General features: G+C 37.3%; 1 protein-coding gene across 3 annotated transcripts in view; it reads right to left on the minus strand.

Moving 5' to 3' along the window:
• The window catches only part of ZFHX4 (zinc finger homeobox 4), a 187904-nt gene that overhangs the window by 5682 nt on the left and 164813 nt on the right, over positions 1-17409 (minus strand). For all 3 annotated transcript variants that reach the window (XM_050802396.1, XM_050802398.1, XM_050802397.1), the window contains exons 7-10: positions 12553-12686; positions 11965-12165; positions 11284-11401; positions 5366-10771 (exon numbers count right to left, since the gene is read on the minus strand). In XM_050802396.1, the coding sequence (XP_050658353.1) occupies positions 5366-10771; positions 11284-11401; positions 11965-12165; positions 12553-12686 (5859 nt within the window). The remainder of the gene's footprint in view (positions 1-5365; positions 10772-11283; positions 11402-11964; positions 12166-12552; positions 12687-17409) is intronic.

Raw genomic sequence — 17409 nt, forward strand, 5'->3', positions numbered from 1 at the left:
ATTCAAGATACTATAAAGTCAATATCACTCCCTCCTTGACCCTTATCCTTATCATATTACCCTCAGTTAGCCTAGGGTATTACTGGCTGCTCTTCTTTTTAACTTTGCCACACCCAAGTCTTCTCTGACCTACTTTGATATAATTCTACAGCTGTAATAGTGATAGTCTCTAAGGAGTTTCCATGATGTTAGAGAACAATCTCCCAACATCCTCAGTGGCAGTGGGGGACTGATGTTAAACATTCCATTTTTAAATAAGAAAACTGAGTCCTAGGAGTGTTAGGTGCTTGACAAAGAGAATCTATAGCTCAATGGCAGATGAGCTAGAGGAGACTACATTTCATATCTGTCACTCCAATTTATCTTCTGGTTTAATTGAATCAATTTCAGGTGTTAAATAATTCAAATATTTAAGATGCAAAAAGGAAAGAAAATCCAGGAAACTAACATTATATTTCCAGAAAAAAACTGAGAGCAAATACACATATTTTACTGAAGAATGGTTCACACATTTAAAAGAAATGTAAATAAAAATGGCCCAAGCCTTACTGGTGTATGATAGGAATGAATGAATAAACTCTCTGATCTTTAATCCAATTTAGTAATAGATATCTAGATTCCTGGGACTTAGACCTAGCCGTAGGGAAAACTGTGAAGTAATAGATTTCCCTTTGGGGTCCACAAGCATAACTCCCTTGCCTTTATTCCTAAATTCTGTGTCTGGTATTGCCTTTCTACTAGCCTGTTTATAAAAATTCATTAGCAAGAAAGAATTGAAGAAATGAATAAAGTAGTATGAAAAAGGTTCAATATATACTAGATTCAATAATTTTTTAGGTTCCTTCCTGCTATGATATTCTGATTTCATCACAGTCTATGCAATTTTCCATTCAACAGAGGATAATATGTCCAGTTAAAGGAATTAGTATCTAACTGTAAAATTTCAGGCCTGAGTGATTCAGGTGGAGGACACTTTACTTGCATTGCTAAAATATTACATTGGTAGCCAGATTATTTTGCCTACTCACAAAACCAACCTTAGTTCTAGATCTCATAATAGTACAACTTCCTAAAAAATAATTGTACTCCCTTTCACCTAATTTCCCCCCTAAATCTGAGGAAATTACTGGCCTGCCTATCTCTGACGTGAAAATTTAAGACAAGATAAATTTTAAGGAACAGAGACATGAAAAAACAGTAATTGTGGTTAGAAAGCAAGATGGATCAATAGTTGTTGATTTAGTCTTTCCCATCACATAGGGTCTACATGTTTTTATCTAGGGTTACATAATGAAGTAATAAAGATTTTGAGAAGACTGCAATAGGAAGCCCAAATAATCCTAAATCAAAGATTATCAGGAATTAAAAAAATATTCAACATCTTGACGAAAAAAGCTGAGTTAAATAATGAGCTACTCTAAAAATTTTGGGAAAATATATGTAGATTAAGAATAATAAACTATGTGCATTTGACTTACTAGTAAAATAAATAAGCCTATAAAAATTTGCAGTAAAATATTCGTAGCCAGAAAACCAGAAATAGAAGAGAAAAGCTGAACAGTAATAGAGAGGTGGAATAAGTGGTGGTAATTTACAATTAAATGTGCATCGAATTTTATCTTTTATCCAGTTATATTTTAAATATACATTCTTTCCCATTTCCCAACTCCCACTGCAGTTCTTAGAAATTTCACATAGAATTAAAATTTTTTCTGTAAATATTCTCATACTACCATCATTTTGTTGGGTTTTGTTTCTCTGAAACAGTTACCTATTCCTGAAAGTAATGCTTTCAGAAGAAAAGGCCTGCTTCATAACGCACTCATATGTAGTTCATTTTCTCCAAGTTTCTTTGACTGAGGTCCCTCAAGTTTATATCTGAGGTTGGAAATGAAAGTAATTATGTACATGGGGCCAAAGACAATTGTGCTAAAATTATTAAGGACTTACTCTTATCTAGATTTACCCCAAATGTGCTAGTAAATTACATTAAAGTATGAGAAAAATGCAAAAGGCATGTTCTAAAGTTCCATTTAAGGAAATCGGCTTAGGCAGTATTTCCAAACACTAATGGAACATTTAAAATCAGACACTGCTTAACATGATAAAGTAAATAAATTAAAAATAGAAAAGCAAGTAATTTTTTATTCACTTTGGGCATAATCCCAAAGCCAGCTAATACTCTAAAGGATAAAATACAAATTTAAAGTTTTCTAATTTTTCCAGGTACATAAACATAAATTGATTTTCTATGGCCATTCTCTCTTTTTTACGTATGAGCATGATAGAAAAACTAGGAAGTGAACAAGAATTAAAGAAAAAATAATTCATTTTATTAAAAAGTGAGCAAAGCAATAGTAGGTAGTGATACTGAACACAGGGCTAGCCACTGCTTAGGAAGCAAGCATACATGATGAATATTACGCTGGAAAGGGCCTTCTTAGTGATTTTGAAGGAATAAAAAATTTGCAGATATCTTGGAAGGTAAGAAAGTTTTGTGAGTATTAAAGTCAATATCCAACCAGAAAAACAATTCCACCTCCCAAAATAAAATAAAGTGTATGTTCAAACCAGGAAATTCAGAAGTTGATAAATACTAAAACTGAACATTTTTACACTGCAGTTAAGCTATTTTTGGGGTGTAGCCTTTGAATAAACTCTTATAATCATCTTATATTCACTGAAGTGATTTTCAGTGATTTCCTTCTATTCAAAATCTTGGAACCTTCTTTCAAAGGGATGGGACATGCTTAAAATGAAGGCTTTTCCATAACTAAATCTTATTAAAAAGGAGCCAAGAGGAACTTGTCATATTCTCAAAGATGTTCATATTAATAACAAATTGTAGCAAGAGCCCAGGGCTTGTAAGAAATGCAGAAATATTTTACTTATAATGTTCTTTTGATTTTGCCTTAGCTGGTATGTCTATCTCTCCCATTAAGCAAAGAAGATAATTGTTTGGTGACAGATAATATAGTAGAAAATGATCATAGGAAAATGGAGAACCACAGCTCTACTGAGCTGGTTGAAAAAATCAGCACTACCCACCATAAGTAAATTAACCTAATAAAGACATGAACTGAAAGTGCGGGAACTCAGGCGCTCAGGTGGGGCCCCACTGGTAATTCTGCTGTGTTAATGTTTAAAATCTCTCACAAAGGACTAAGTTGAGAGAAATTGAAAATTTCAGTAGGTAGCAATGTTCATGGAGTTCTTCTCTTTATAACACTCTCCAGTCTGTTTCGGTCCATGATTTAATAATGCAGCAGATATAACAGCTCTGAGTTCCTGGGTACCTCGTGTGTTTAAAGATACTCCTAGCTGTGAAGTGACTGCCTCCAACATCTTCTCACCAAGGCTATTACAAATAGGACTTGTATTTTTGGGAGAGGATATAATTTATGCTGAGTAGAATGAGAAAAAAAGGTTAGTCTGTTTAAATATTTCATAAATATCTCTTTCTCCTCCTTTCTCACTTTCTTTCACCTAGGCCCTCTGGCTGCCAGTATCAGAGTGACTGACCAAAGGGCAGTTGACAGAAGGACCACTGTCCCAACAAAGGCCTTCAGACTTAGTGGAGAAAAAAACAAGGTGCTTTGACCACCACTTACTGGGATGACAACACAGTCATCATCAATCAAAGTAGACTTGAAGATTAAAGGTACAGATATTTCAACTGTTTTTAGCTCATGTAAAAATATCAAAACTCTTCTACTTTACATAACTGATCATAGAAATCTTTCCACATAAGATATTTTTCTGAGTTAATAATCAGTTGTATGTAAAATGGGACCAGAAAATAACAAGACTCGTACCGTACACCAAAAAAATAAAATAAAATAAATAAACTGTCATTGCATTATTCTTCAAATACTTGTATTTTACTTAAATACAGTGTACAACCAAAACACTTAATTATAGCTCTAATATTTAAGGCTCCAAAATTGTCTAGATAATGAAGCCCAAAGTACCTCTGGGGTGAGGGAAGGTGGTATGACAGTTCACGGAAGGAACATGGCAGACATTTTCTTGGTGACATTCTTTATATGTATAGTTCCATTCTGCTTCTCTTAAAAACCAACTCACTCAGAACAGAAAACCAGATAAGCTAGCAGTGGCTGAGGGGCCATAGGATGTCACTGTTTTCACACCTCCCAAACTAAAAGTTAAAATAACTTAAGATCACAGTGGCAATTTTGTTTTTCTGTAAGAAAATGATGGAATTGAAAAGTTTGAAATTTATGTAAAAAGTCAACTTGTAAAAATGAAAAAAGCTTTCCTTATTTTTTGTAAACGTGTATATATATATATATATAATATATATAATTAGAGAATTCTAGATGTCTGTTTAACATGTTAAATTATCCTTTTAAAAAGAAAAAAATCATTGATAATTTAGAAAACAAAACTTAATTTATAAAGAACCATGTTTTTCTATTTTGGGTGATGTATAACTTTTGTTATATTTTTGGCTACACGACTGGCCAGCCATTATATCCATTTATTTAACATAATATATTTGAATACCTATACTTATTCACAAAAGCTAAACTGTGCAAACTGCATATCTTTTGATGAACACACAATTAGATTCAGCATCTGAGGTTGCCCCAAACAGCTTTACAAATTTGTTATGCCTGAAGTAGAAACTTTATCTGGGGCTAGGCGTGAGGGAAGAAAGGCATGAAGTAATATTAACGTATTTCTAACGTTGCTGAGTTTATTAAAATAACAAGTAGCAATGGAGGTTACAAAACTCAAAATTGTATAGCAATGCTAATTTTGTATTATCACAGAAGTCATATTTTTAGTTGTTGAACTTTAAACATAAGCCCTATTAATCTGCTAGGAACCATGTGGGTGAATACCTGTGGCTGAAGGACTCAACTTTTGAACTCTGGGTGTCACAGGGTGGCAGCGTGGGGGACAATCAAAAACACCACCGCCCCACCCCTTGGAAAGATCATAAATTAAGATACCAATAAATGTATTAATTAATGTTTCATTTTTGTAAATATGTGTACCAAATACTAAGCCACATGTTTGTCCCGGAATGCCATCTGAAATCAAGATTGAAATTAGTATTTAAATATAATATTTCTATGACATAGAGATGTAATAATACAAATAATATATATCTGAGAATCTGCTATGATCTACCTAGTCTTTATTTTGTGTGTGTGTGTTTCAGGTTGACCTACTTCATGGTAATTAGCTATAGCCCATATAATATTACTTTAAATAATGTATTGGTTTCACTAGCTGAAATTAAAATAAATCCAAAGGCACCCCGGTCTTGGTTACATGTGATTGTCTACCTGATGCTACTTAATGAACTAGACTGACTCTCCTTTAAATGACTTACTGTTTGAATTTTGTGGAAATCCCGGCAAGGAGGATGGACCGTTCATTCCGGGGAGAAGGACTGGAGGAAGGCCGGGAAGTCCGGGGTAGGTTGCTGGCAGGCTGATGCCGTGGAGAGAACTGCTGTCCATCATGCCTGGCTGCTGTACCGTCAAGCCCAGCACGTCTGAAGCTTTCTTTATACGATCAAGTTCTTGCTGTGCCATCAACTGCCGAACCGTGGTCGGAGCCAAGTAATCTTTCTCCCGATCGAGCTGACTGCCAACGGTCTCCCTCACTTTTGAAATGTGCTGTTTGGAGAAAATGTGATCTCTGATGGACAAGCGGGCAGAGTACTTCACCCCGCAGAGGGTACACTCTGGTTTGGTGCCTTCCGTTCCACTTTGATTGATCATGAAAGGCTTCCCTATGTTAATTTTAAATTTCTTTTCCTTTGCCCTTGCATTTTGGAACCACACCTGGACCACGCGTTTGGGCAGACCAATTTCATTCCCTAGCATTTCACATTCTTGCATGGTTGGAGTTCGGTAGTCGCTAAAGCAAGCCTTGAGAACCTTGAGCTGAAGATTGCTCATTTGCGTTCGAAAACGCTTGTGACCCGGCCGATCATTACTTTTGGATTTAAAGGGATTGGTGGATCCGAATGGATTTGGGGAGCTCGGGTCCGCTATGCTGGACGTTTCGCTGCGGTCGGCGTTGTCATCCGGGTCATCTGTGATGTAAAAACTTTGGTCGTGGTCGCCATCTTTGTCATTGAAATGGATGGATGGGCTTGTGAGAGAAAAGAGAAATTTGTCATCGCAGACCTCCGTGGTAGGTGTGGTTGCGGGTTTTGGCAGAGTATCCAGAGTTTTTGGCTCTTTGGGAGACAAAGCCGGTTTCGCATCTCCGGAACTTCCTGTGGTGCTTTCCATTTCAGTGTTTCCCTCGTCTCCGGTGGTGGCGTCACTGATTGCCGTATTAATCGATGAAGTCTCATCAAAATCGGTTTTATTTTGATCATACCCAGCCTCAGCAGGAGGGGCATTTAAATTCTCTACATCTTCAGAACACTCTGCTTTAAATGAAGAAGGGCTTAAAAGATTCTTCGGCGACAGCTCTGCTGTTTTACTAACAGGTGTTGACACTGTAGAAGCCAATTCATTCTCACTTGATAGATCAATTTTAGTTAATGGCAAAGATGGGTAATCAAAATAAATGTATTTCTGTGGGCTTTCTCCCCCATCTTCGGTGGATATTAAAGGGCTTGGTGGCAAGCTGTAACCTGCCTGCTTTCCTTCATTCCAGTGCCGAGAACGAATGTGGCTTTCTAAGGCCGACTTTGCTTTAAAGAGGGCACGGCAAAACGGACACCGTTTATGAGACTGTGCTGGACCCACCGCCCGGAACTGGCCTTTCCTCTCCCGCGCTCGTGTATTCTGGAACCAGACTTGCACGACCCTTTTTTTCAGCCCTACTTCGCGTGCAATATGATCAAGCATTTTTCTGGTAGGATTGGAATCCAGCAAGTATTTTTCATAGAGTATTTCCAGCTGTTCCGGCGTGATCGTGGTTCTCAAGCGTTTATCTCGGTGTTGATCTTCACCACTATTCCCTCCTTCTTTTTCACTGCAATTATTATCTTCTTTATCGTCCAGTTTCCTTTTTAGGGAAGCAGCAACGGTTGTGGGGGCTGTGGTGTGGGAGGAACTGGCTTGAGGTGGCATTTGAGTGAGGGAACTGCCCAGCAGTTGTCCAGTCATCAGCGGATTGTTGGGGTCGAATATCATGTAGGGCATGTCCATGGGCCTTTCCAAGAATGGAGAGTGAAGGAATTGGTTTTGAGCAGCAAGGAAGTGCATGTGCTGGTGTTCCTGCCAGAGTTCCAGAGTTGGGAAGGCAACTGTACACTGATCACATTGGTATTGTAGTAACTGTGGAGGTAGACTGTTCTGGAGAGACGTCATGGAAATTTGTAGTGGACTGGAAGGGACCGGTGTTTGAGAGGCTGAGGGAGGTCTTCCGATAAGTTGGGGTTGTTTTGGTGGCTGTGGCTGTGGCTGGGCTGTGGATGCCTGTGGTGGGTCTGAGGAAGTGGATGCTAATGGCAGGGTTGGTTTGGTGCCTTGAGAAGGGGGAGAGGGGTCACTCTGCTTTGGCTTTTCTGCGGGATATTCAGGTTTGGGAGAGGTCTTCTCAGGTTCTGGTTTGGGTGATGGAATCAGGGGGGTGCTGGTCCCAGAGCCAGAACTTGCTGCAGGGGCAGCAGTGTTTTTGGCTGCATCCGTTTGGCCAGACACTGTGCAATGCTTGTACACCACTTGATCGGTGGCATCCATGGAGTCTTCTGTTTGGCTTTCATCCTGGGCATCATCATCTTCATCCTTGTAACACTGCTTTTTCTGATGCGTAATCAAGTCAAAGATCCTGGGGAAAACCACATTGCACTTTTTACACTGGTACTGCATGTTGCTTGTTCGAATGTACCGTTCATTAGTGAGTTCTCTTTTTTCATTATCTTTTGTTTCTGCTTGATTCTCATAACTCTTTCGTGCTTTCTGACGAGCATTCTGGAACCATACAACAATAACCCGGGTAGGCAGATTGAGAACAGTGGAGAGTTGTTCTATTTCATCATCTTTTGGGTAAGCGTTTGTGTCAAAAAAGTCTTGCAGAACCCTAAGTTGGTAGTCAGTAAATCTCGTTCTAGAAGACCTTTTGCTGAATGATGCATCAGATTTATAATGTTCTAAAGAGGTGGGCTGTGGATCAATTCTGATGTCTTCTAAAACCGTTATAGGAGGGTTACTGAAGTTGTATGGCGAATCTTTATTTCTCTGTCGTTCCTTAAAAAGTGTATTTCGAAACCAGTGTTTGATAACTTTTTGGGAGAGGCCAGATTTCTCTGCCATTTCCTGGATCTGTTCTTCACTTGGAGAATTATTGATGTCAAAATAAGCCCTCAGGATTTTTAGCTGATCATCTGTAATTCTTGTCCGTGGGCGTTTGAACTGCGAATGTCTTAAAAAGTTGGGATCTAATCCGAGTTGCTGCTGGCAAAGTTGGGTGAGGTCTGCAGATAGTGCGTCCATCTGTGGCAGCTGCAGGGCAAGCTGGGGAGGAAGTGCAGGGTGTTGCACAGGTTGCATCATAATGGAAGGAAAGAGTGGCAGGTCCAGAGAAACCGGCAGTTGGACCTGCGGGGGAGCAGAAGGTGGAGGAGGTGGGGGAGGAGGAGGAGGAGGTGGTGGTGGTGGTGGCGGGGGAGGAGTGGGTGGTGGGGCTTGTAGAGGAGTAGAAACTGTGTTGGGGATCTTTACAGGACCCATAGAAGAAGGCTGTGGAGGAGCCGGAGGCAAGGGAGGAGGAGGAGGTGGCGGGGGCGGCGTTTCTGGAGAAGATGGAGAAATTGGATAAAGCTTGTCATAGGCCTCCCTGTATTGACGAGCAAATTTTTCCAGCGCTCCATATGGAAAAAATTGCCCATGTACATGTTCTTGGTGACTCTTTAAAATAAGAACATTGGAAAACAATTTACCACATGTTCCGCATTCTAGTTTGTCAGTGTTTTCACCTTCACCACTTTTGCCCTTCTTCTGTACCTTCTGCCTGTTTTCGTTATACTGAATGACCAGTTCAAAACCAAAGTTTTCCAATAACGCTTTGGCAGCATTTCCTCTGGCCCCTGAAGCTATTCGGGGTGGTGGGATGGATGGTTCCAAGGATTTTTGCTTCTTTGTGTCTTTGCCTTCTTTGAGTCCTTCACCTTCACTTACAAATTCCTGCTTTGGTTTTTCTGGCTTTTCAGAAATATCTTCTGCCTCCTTGTAAGACGGCGCATCCTTCATGATTTGGCAGTCTGCACTCACTATGTTACTTTGCTCTTGTTTCAGTAATTTGCTTGCCTGCTGTTGCTGCTGCTGCTGTGGGGGTGGCGGCTGCTGCTGCTGTTTTTGAGGCTGCAGTTGGGGCTGTGAGGTTTGGTATTGTTGTGCTTGTTGCTGTAGTATCTGGAGTTGAGTTTGGCCAACGTGATGTTGGGTTTGAATCTGCTGCTTTAGGTCTTCAAGCAAGGAGCCAGCCATTCCTGTCATGCCAGGCATCCCAAATGTGGCAGAGCCTGGCAAGCCCAAATCTGGCCCCAAGCTAAACTCCGTCCCAGGTATGTAAAATGGAAAGAGAAACTGAGGCTGCTGAAACTGCAGCAGTGCTTCTGGGGTCATAGGAAAATGAGGCAAAAAGGCCGGGTTTAGAAACTGAGGCTGAAAGAATGCGGCTTGCTGTTGTAATTCATGCTGTAGTTGCATCTGAATTTGTGCTGGTGACTGTGGTGGGTGATGTGTAGGTTGAGCAGAGATTAATTCAGGAGTTTGCTTTTTATTTAATTCTTTGGCATCTAAATGGGTATCTTTGCTGTTTACAGCTGCTAAACTCATGGAATCTAACATCCCTTGGCCAGGGCTGTTAACATTTGCTGCAATGCTGTGCCCACCAGCCACATGACCACCGGGCTCCAGCTTTGCAGCCCTAGCCTTTGTCTGATGGAGCACAGACCTCATGTGGATTTCCAGTGTTGAGCTTTGGCTGTATGCAACATTGCAGATGCTGCACTTGTAGGGTTTGTTATCTGTGTTGCTGTTGGTTTCTTGTGGAACAGGACTGGAGGCTTCCTGCAAAACTTTTTTCAGCTTATGCAAGTGAGAAACTGAATTATAGTGGACCAAGAGAATGTTCTTTTGGGTGAATGACTCTTTACACACTGTACATTTATATGGACGAGATGGATCGAGGAATTTTTCCATCGTAAAATTGGGCCCTTTTCTAAAAGGTAAGGTCCGCTTTGGTTCAGAGCCCATGTCGTCTGGAATAGAGCTACTATCACTTCCTACAGGACTTGCTTTCCCTTCGTGGTCCACCTCGTACTCTCTCTCCATTTCCTGCTCTAGGCCATGGTCATCCTGGGCCATAGTTTCACTCTCTGCCCACAGTTCTCCATTCACGGGCAAGGAGGCATACAGCTGTTGAAGTTCGGCTTCACTCAGTTCGGGGTGGCCTGCTTCCAAGTGTTTTTTTAAAGCCTGGAATGTACGAAAACTGCGCTGGCAGAGGTTACACATTGTCGCAGCCCGAATTGCATGATACTGGGAATGTATCTGAAGCTTCTGCATAGTTTTGAAAGCCAAGCTACAATGGTTACAGCGATACTTATAGACATGGCGGTCAGAAACAGAGAGCGGTTGCCTTTTTTGCTGTTCATTTAATTGATCTTGCAGTGTGTCCGGGATTTTCACATCCTTACTGCTATTTTTATTCCATTCTGAGACTTCTGAGGGTTCTTTAGTTGGTTTCTGCTCCTCATTCTTTACTTCCACATTAGCCTTTGAATCCTCAAGACCTGCCATGCTTTTGTCATCCATTGGACTTTCACCTATTAGGAAAAAGCCCAAACATCTCTCTTACAATAAGAAAATCTACTCCTTAAATATTAATTAATATTATAAATAGGGGCCTCTAAAGGCTTCTGCTTAACTAATTCTTTAAAGAAACGTTTACTGAGCAACTACTATGTGGCAAGCACTGGACTGGGTACTGGGAATATAAAGGCAAACAAGAAATCACCTCTGGCCTCAAGAAATTACAGAAAAGGGAAGCAAGTCAAAGGTCATTACAGCTTGCTGCAATTAGTGTGATACTAAGGGCCATCCCTTGGTGTTCATGCATTAGATCACACAGAATTTTCTTGGGTGTCTGACCCTGAGGTCACTTACAGATAACCAGACATAAAATATGCCTTGGAAAATATGGCTCTTTGAAATGGCATACATTTTTCCCCCATGCTTTACAAAAATCTTTTGATAGTAATAATCTTTGGGCATTACCACAAATGCAAAGCCCCTAAGCTTTGTGTTGTCCATAAGTCTTGATGATAAGATGGCATACCTGAATATTTCCCAGACGCCTCAGCTGTCATGGCTGCAGGCATGTCCCGCTCTGATTTCTCAGAGGCAGCTGCTGGCAGTAGCATACTGTTTGGCATCATCACATCAGGGACAGGCACCTTTGAAAACCAAAGGGGTTTATGTCAAATGTACCCCAGAAATCACAAATTCCATCACATCTCTCTTTTGCTGGTAGCATATCCCACTTAAATTTTTTTTTTCTTAACCAAAGCAGGGATGTTTTGTGGATGTTACAGATCAATGCCACACCTTCAAACTTTAGATTAATGCTGTGGCAATGTATTATTATTATTATTATTATTATTATCATTATGGCTTACAGGTTTCTGTAGGGTTTTTTTTTATAATGATAATGAAGCAAGTTTGAAATGCAAGGTGCCCACTGGGGTTATTTGATGAACATTATAGATATAAAAAGAAGACTGCAAAATAATGTTCTTTACTAAGCGATGCCTTGTTCTATATTTTTTTCCAAGCAAAAGAGGTTACATATGGGCCTTGAGTGTGATTACTATAACATGAGCAATAACAGAGCTGTAAGTAGCTCTGAAGAAATACAATATAATATAAACAATATAATATAAACCAATAATTACAGATTTTATATTGACATTCTTAACACAGATTTTGTCACACATGCATCAATATTTGGTATCCTTACTGTCATAAGCAGCTTCTCAACACAATCTGGAGACACACTGTGCAAATGTGTCAGATGCAGTTGGAGATGCATTTTGTTGCTGAGGACGTCCTGGCAGAGAGGACAGCAGATGACCGGCTGCACCGAGTGCTGTGATAGGACATGCATCTGGATACGACTTTGGTCCCTACTATTGTAGTTACAATAAGGACATTGATAGAACTGGAAAATATTGAATAAACATGGCCACTATTAGTTAATGCAGTTCTCATTTGATACATAGTAGTTGCATTTTGGGGGTACATGTGATATTTTGATACATGCTTACAATGTGTAACAATCAAATAAGGGTAACTGGGATATCCATCACCTCAGACATTCATTATTTCTTGTACTGAGACCACTTCAAATCTTCTCTTCTAGCTATTTGAACATAGTTAATGTATTCTGATGACTTTAGAACATCAGAAGTAATACCATGAGTTAATCATATTGCCAACTGCAATGTCTACATACATTTCAACAGCATGGAATCATTTGGGGCTTTAAAACTATCAGGAGCAATAAAAAAATAAAGATCTACACAATAAAGGAGAAAAAAGTATTTACCTGTTCATGACAGAATTTATTGTCCTCTGTAGGTTTTGACCTTTTTGTTGCAACATCCTCTTCTTTTGCCAGCAGGAGTGGCTGGGTACCCCCTGCCACACTAACTTTTAGTTCCTTCTCTGGTATGATTATCCCTGATTCCCAAAAAAGAATAGAACAACTCAATTTAAAAACACAATTTCAAAATGAGAAGAATTATGTTTTTCAAACAGTTGTGATTCTAAACACACTGAATCACAAAAAGAACCTATAAGCAGTTTTAAATAATGTTAATCTCAAAAGGCAATAAGAACACTTCTTTTTGTCCACTGACTAAGTGGACTTTATAAATGTATTTTAAAATGTACTCCTGTTTCATGTTTAGATAACCCTAGCTGGCCTTGAAAGATTCATCAATAACACATGCTCTCTGGTGTCTCAGAATGCCTTTACCACATTAAAGCAAATCTACTCCCTTTCACAAATACTAACTTAAAAAATCATTATTTCCACTAACATTTAATTACCTATCTCTTTTCTGAAATTCTTTAACGCTTAAAATATTTCAACATTCTGAGAAGGGTTGACTGATTATAATTCAGAAATTCAAATAATAATAATTTTATGTCATGAATGGATTTAAAAATGGAAAGGATTGTAAAATTAATCACATATATCTGCTGCTGCTATTAGTGATTTACTCTTTGCTGTAGATATTTCAGCAGTTGGCTGTACATATAACATTTAGTACAAATCTCAAGAAGACAATGGTTTTATGAGGTTAATCCAAATATTTGGTGTTAAAAATGATTTCAAATTTTGCCTAGACCAGCAGTGTAATGTGTAGGAGCCTCATACACATCAAAGAAAAGAGTGCAATTCTAATTTCCCAGTCTAACAGAAAATTCTTTCCAGCATCAATTTGCCCAATAATCTCCTCTGCAAGGCTAGATATTACAGCGACATTGGGTAGGCATGTCACATACATCTCACGACAAACACAAAACCTCATTTACCAGCCATTCCAATCTCATCATAGCATGGCATCATCTGACCTTTTTTCTGCTGTTTATTATGAGTATTTCTAATTTTAACTTTCAATTTTCACCATCTTCCAGTCAATTTGCAACTAAATTATTTCCAGGGTGAGGACACTATCACTGGACAACTGGGTGCAAATACATCTTGAAATGCAATGAAGCTAAACCATTGATTGCTATCAGACCCCGCATAAATATATAGTCCAGGCGTAATCTGATTGTATGCTGTGCATGAAGATTTATCTTGATTTTTTTTCAATCCACATACGGTTCATATAAATGAACAAATTGCACCTTATTGCAAAATAACCCAGTTTTAATTTAAAAATAAGGTCAAGGATGTTATGGAAACAAAGTAAAAATAAACAAAAAAAAAATACATTCTATTTCAACTGTGAAGAGAGATGCATGTTTTATACCTTATAAATAATTTCAGAAATTTCAAATTCAGAAAGAAATATAAAAGCAAGAGTGATTCCATGCAGACTAAAATTAAAATATAATTTAAATGACATCATGACAATAATTTTATTCTCTTGTGGTTCATAGACAGAGAATTAATGCAAAGTTTTCATCAGATTACACTAATACTGATTTCTAGATTTACAAGCACTAGAATTTATTTGAGTTGGTACGTTTGTCTACATATATATATATATGTTGGAGACATTTAGGTTATTTCTAAATATTTGAAAAAATAATTTATGATATTTGAATTTGAATGAACTTAAATCCAAGAAAGACTGAAAACTTCATTACATTGATTAAAAAATGCCCAAGTATTTGATATCAAAAGATACATCAAAATAGTAAAGTCATAATTCCTATTTTCTTATCATAATTAACTCTGGAATAAAAAAAATATGTTTCTTTCTCAAAGCTGAATATGCTTTGGAATATTGTTTTAAAAGTGTTAAAAACCAAACATTTAAGAAAACTATGATATTTTATATTTTGAAATAAAACTTACTGCTTAAAGTGTCAAACTAAGTTGTATAAAATTATTGCCATTTAAATCAACCAATGTCTATCAATTGCCTTCTCCTGTGAGATGTTTCTTTAAAAGTTCCCACACTAATAAGTAAGAATATGTTTCCTTAGGAGAATAATACTCTGTCATATCCCCTTATCATTCTTTTTCGTACGTGGTGGAATTGGACATGAACGATAAGTTGATCTGGGTCTCTGTGCTATCAAAGACTGTCACACACAAGTTAAAAGAGAATTTCCATGACTTTGTTGCTTGCAGACCCTGTGGATCATCAGAAATAGAATAAATATTTCAGAAACTTCTAAATCCATTAAATGTATAGCTATGAACTCATTTCCATAAGCATACATAATGTGTATTTTATTCTCATTTTGAGACTGTCAGGGATCAAAAAATGTATTGATTTCAAGATCTGGACTGGTGTGCATAATGTATAATTGATACCATGTATATTAAGAATTATTTATTTTTATGCTTATTAATATTCATCAAAAATATAATTGCTTTTGAATTTAGTGATGTTCTGTGCTGTATCAAAACAGTAAGAGTTAAGTTTTAGGGTCACTATCACATGGCCGTTGCAACAACTGTTGGCTGTAGTACTCAACACAGTATGTGTCAGCCTCAAAATTTTTCTGGCTAATTAACTTAAACCATAATCTTAATATAAGCCAGGAGCCTCCTAAAGACCATTTTATTTGAAATTACAAAGAAGTTATAAATGAAAGCTAGAACATCTAACATTAGCTAGGTACCTCAAAAATGCATGGCACTGATAGTAAGAGAAAGTAGAGAATATCGAGATGTGGTAACATGACAAAAACAGATTCTGGAGGATGAGGCAAGTCATCAGGATTATTTATGTAAAGACGAAGGATGTTACATTCTATGCGTGTATGCCTTTCTAACTCAAAGGGATACTATCTTAGGTTTCATATTATGGCATCCCTGGTAAATTATAGAAAATCAACTCTGGAGTCTTTTTTCTAAGTTGTGTTATCCTGGAAATGCCTATTAAATAAGGGTCAATTACTTTGAGGAAGGTTTTAAGTTTTATGATTGCTTATAGTTTATGCCTGCAACTTTATTTGAAATAAACCCTGTTGGTTACCCTAGATCAGAAAAAAAGTTTAAATAGGATCCTAATTTATTTTGTGTTATTGAGGACAACACAATATTCTCAAAAAACAATGTCATTTTCATTCATTTTAACTAAAAAATAAAGTATAATTACAAATAAGCACTGCCAAATAGATGAAAAAAAATGATTACCTGTCAGTTATGGGATTATTTAACTTGCATGAGATTGCTAATATAAAAAATGACATAATTCATTTCAATGCAGATGCCGCCTTCTTAATAATTTTCAATCCCTAAAATACAGAAGGCTCTAAAATGGTTTATACTCATAACAAGTAAGAAAAATCCAATAATGCACATGTACTCAAAGCAAATCTTTAAAAAAAAAAAACTAAGTATTGAGTTATATTAATGAGTCAATGTTTTTAATAAAGTTTGAATGCTATAAAACTTGGATATAACAGAAGATGTTATTCAACTCCAAATAATTATAAATTATAATTACCAGTACAGTATTCTTTCTAATGAGACAAGAATGAAAGGATAATTTTAATTGCAATAATGAAGGTTAATTTCCATCCTTCCTCATGTTTACTCCCTTATTAAAAAGTGGTCCCCTTAGCCAAGGCAGAGACATATTACATTTTCAATGCAAATGTATTAATCTGGATAAACTCTGTATTAATTCTTGTACTGCACAGAGCTATAATTTGGATTATAATTAATCTAAAGTGGCACTAGATTTAAATGACAATATAAATGAAGCATTAGAAGGCTTTTCTATTATGAATGAATATTCAACAAATATAACTTGCATATTGCCACGTCTCATTTTGAAAGCTCTACTCCTGCAGATTAATGTCAGCAACATAGCACAACAGCTTACACAAACATAGCCTTCCTAACATATGTTAATTCCTTCCTGTCTAAAAAATTCTGTTAAAGTTGGCTCAAACTACCTTCCCATCTAACATACGAAGATAGTGATTAATTTTTAAGCTTGCTAGTATTTTTTGTTTACATTTATGATACATATAAAGAAAAACAATAAATATAAGTGGTTATTTAATCATTAGAAATACATATGAAAGAAAATCCATGTAATAATTTTTTAAACCTAAAAGCATTCAATTTAGAAGGCAGAAAACTTTGTTAAATGTTCATGTTAGTTGTCAACCACAAGAGCTGTCTTGAAGGCTGGAAGGTTTTAAAGCTAAATATTAGCATTTCAGCAACTGCTTTTAGTTGGTCCTTGCTTAGAGCTTATTTTTTATCCTTACAGATAAACCCAGGAAGGCATTTCTATGGGGATAAAATTTGTTTTAAATAACTACCATTATACAATTGTCTGTATCCTCTCAAATGCCCAAGTCCTGTCTGGATGGTACAATTAGGTGCCTAAGGAAGAACAATAATTCATCAGCCCATTAGGGAATGATTGAGCCCACTACTTTTGCAGAGCAGTAAGTGGCACTGGTAAAGACAGAGCCTTGGCATCTGTGCTATGTTCCAAGCCAGATTCTTTCCTCGATGGTAAAATTAGATCAATTTTTCTAGAGATTCCCAGAATCCATCCTTTACAAGGTACTAGATATTAGACATTTAAGACCTGGCATAATGTCATATACTTCAGTATTACAAGGGCATTGAATTAACACAAATCTGATATCTCTGTTACACATTCTTCTGAAGAATGAGAAGGATATATTCTGCAATCTGTTTTGGTATTACTATGTGAAAGATACCACTGAACGCAGACAGAACTTT

This window comes from Macaca thibetana, chromosome 8 (genome assembly GCF_024542745.1).
Source record: "Macaca thibetana thibetana isolate TM-01 chromosome 8, ASM2454274v1, whole genome shotgun sequence".
In the NCBI taxonomy this organism is placed as follows: domain Eukaryota; kingdom Metazoa; phylum Chordata; class Mammalia; order Primates; family Cercopithecidae; genus Macaca; species Macaca thibetana.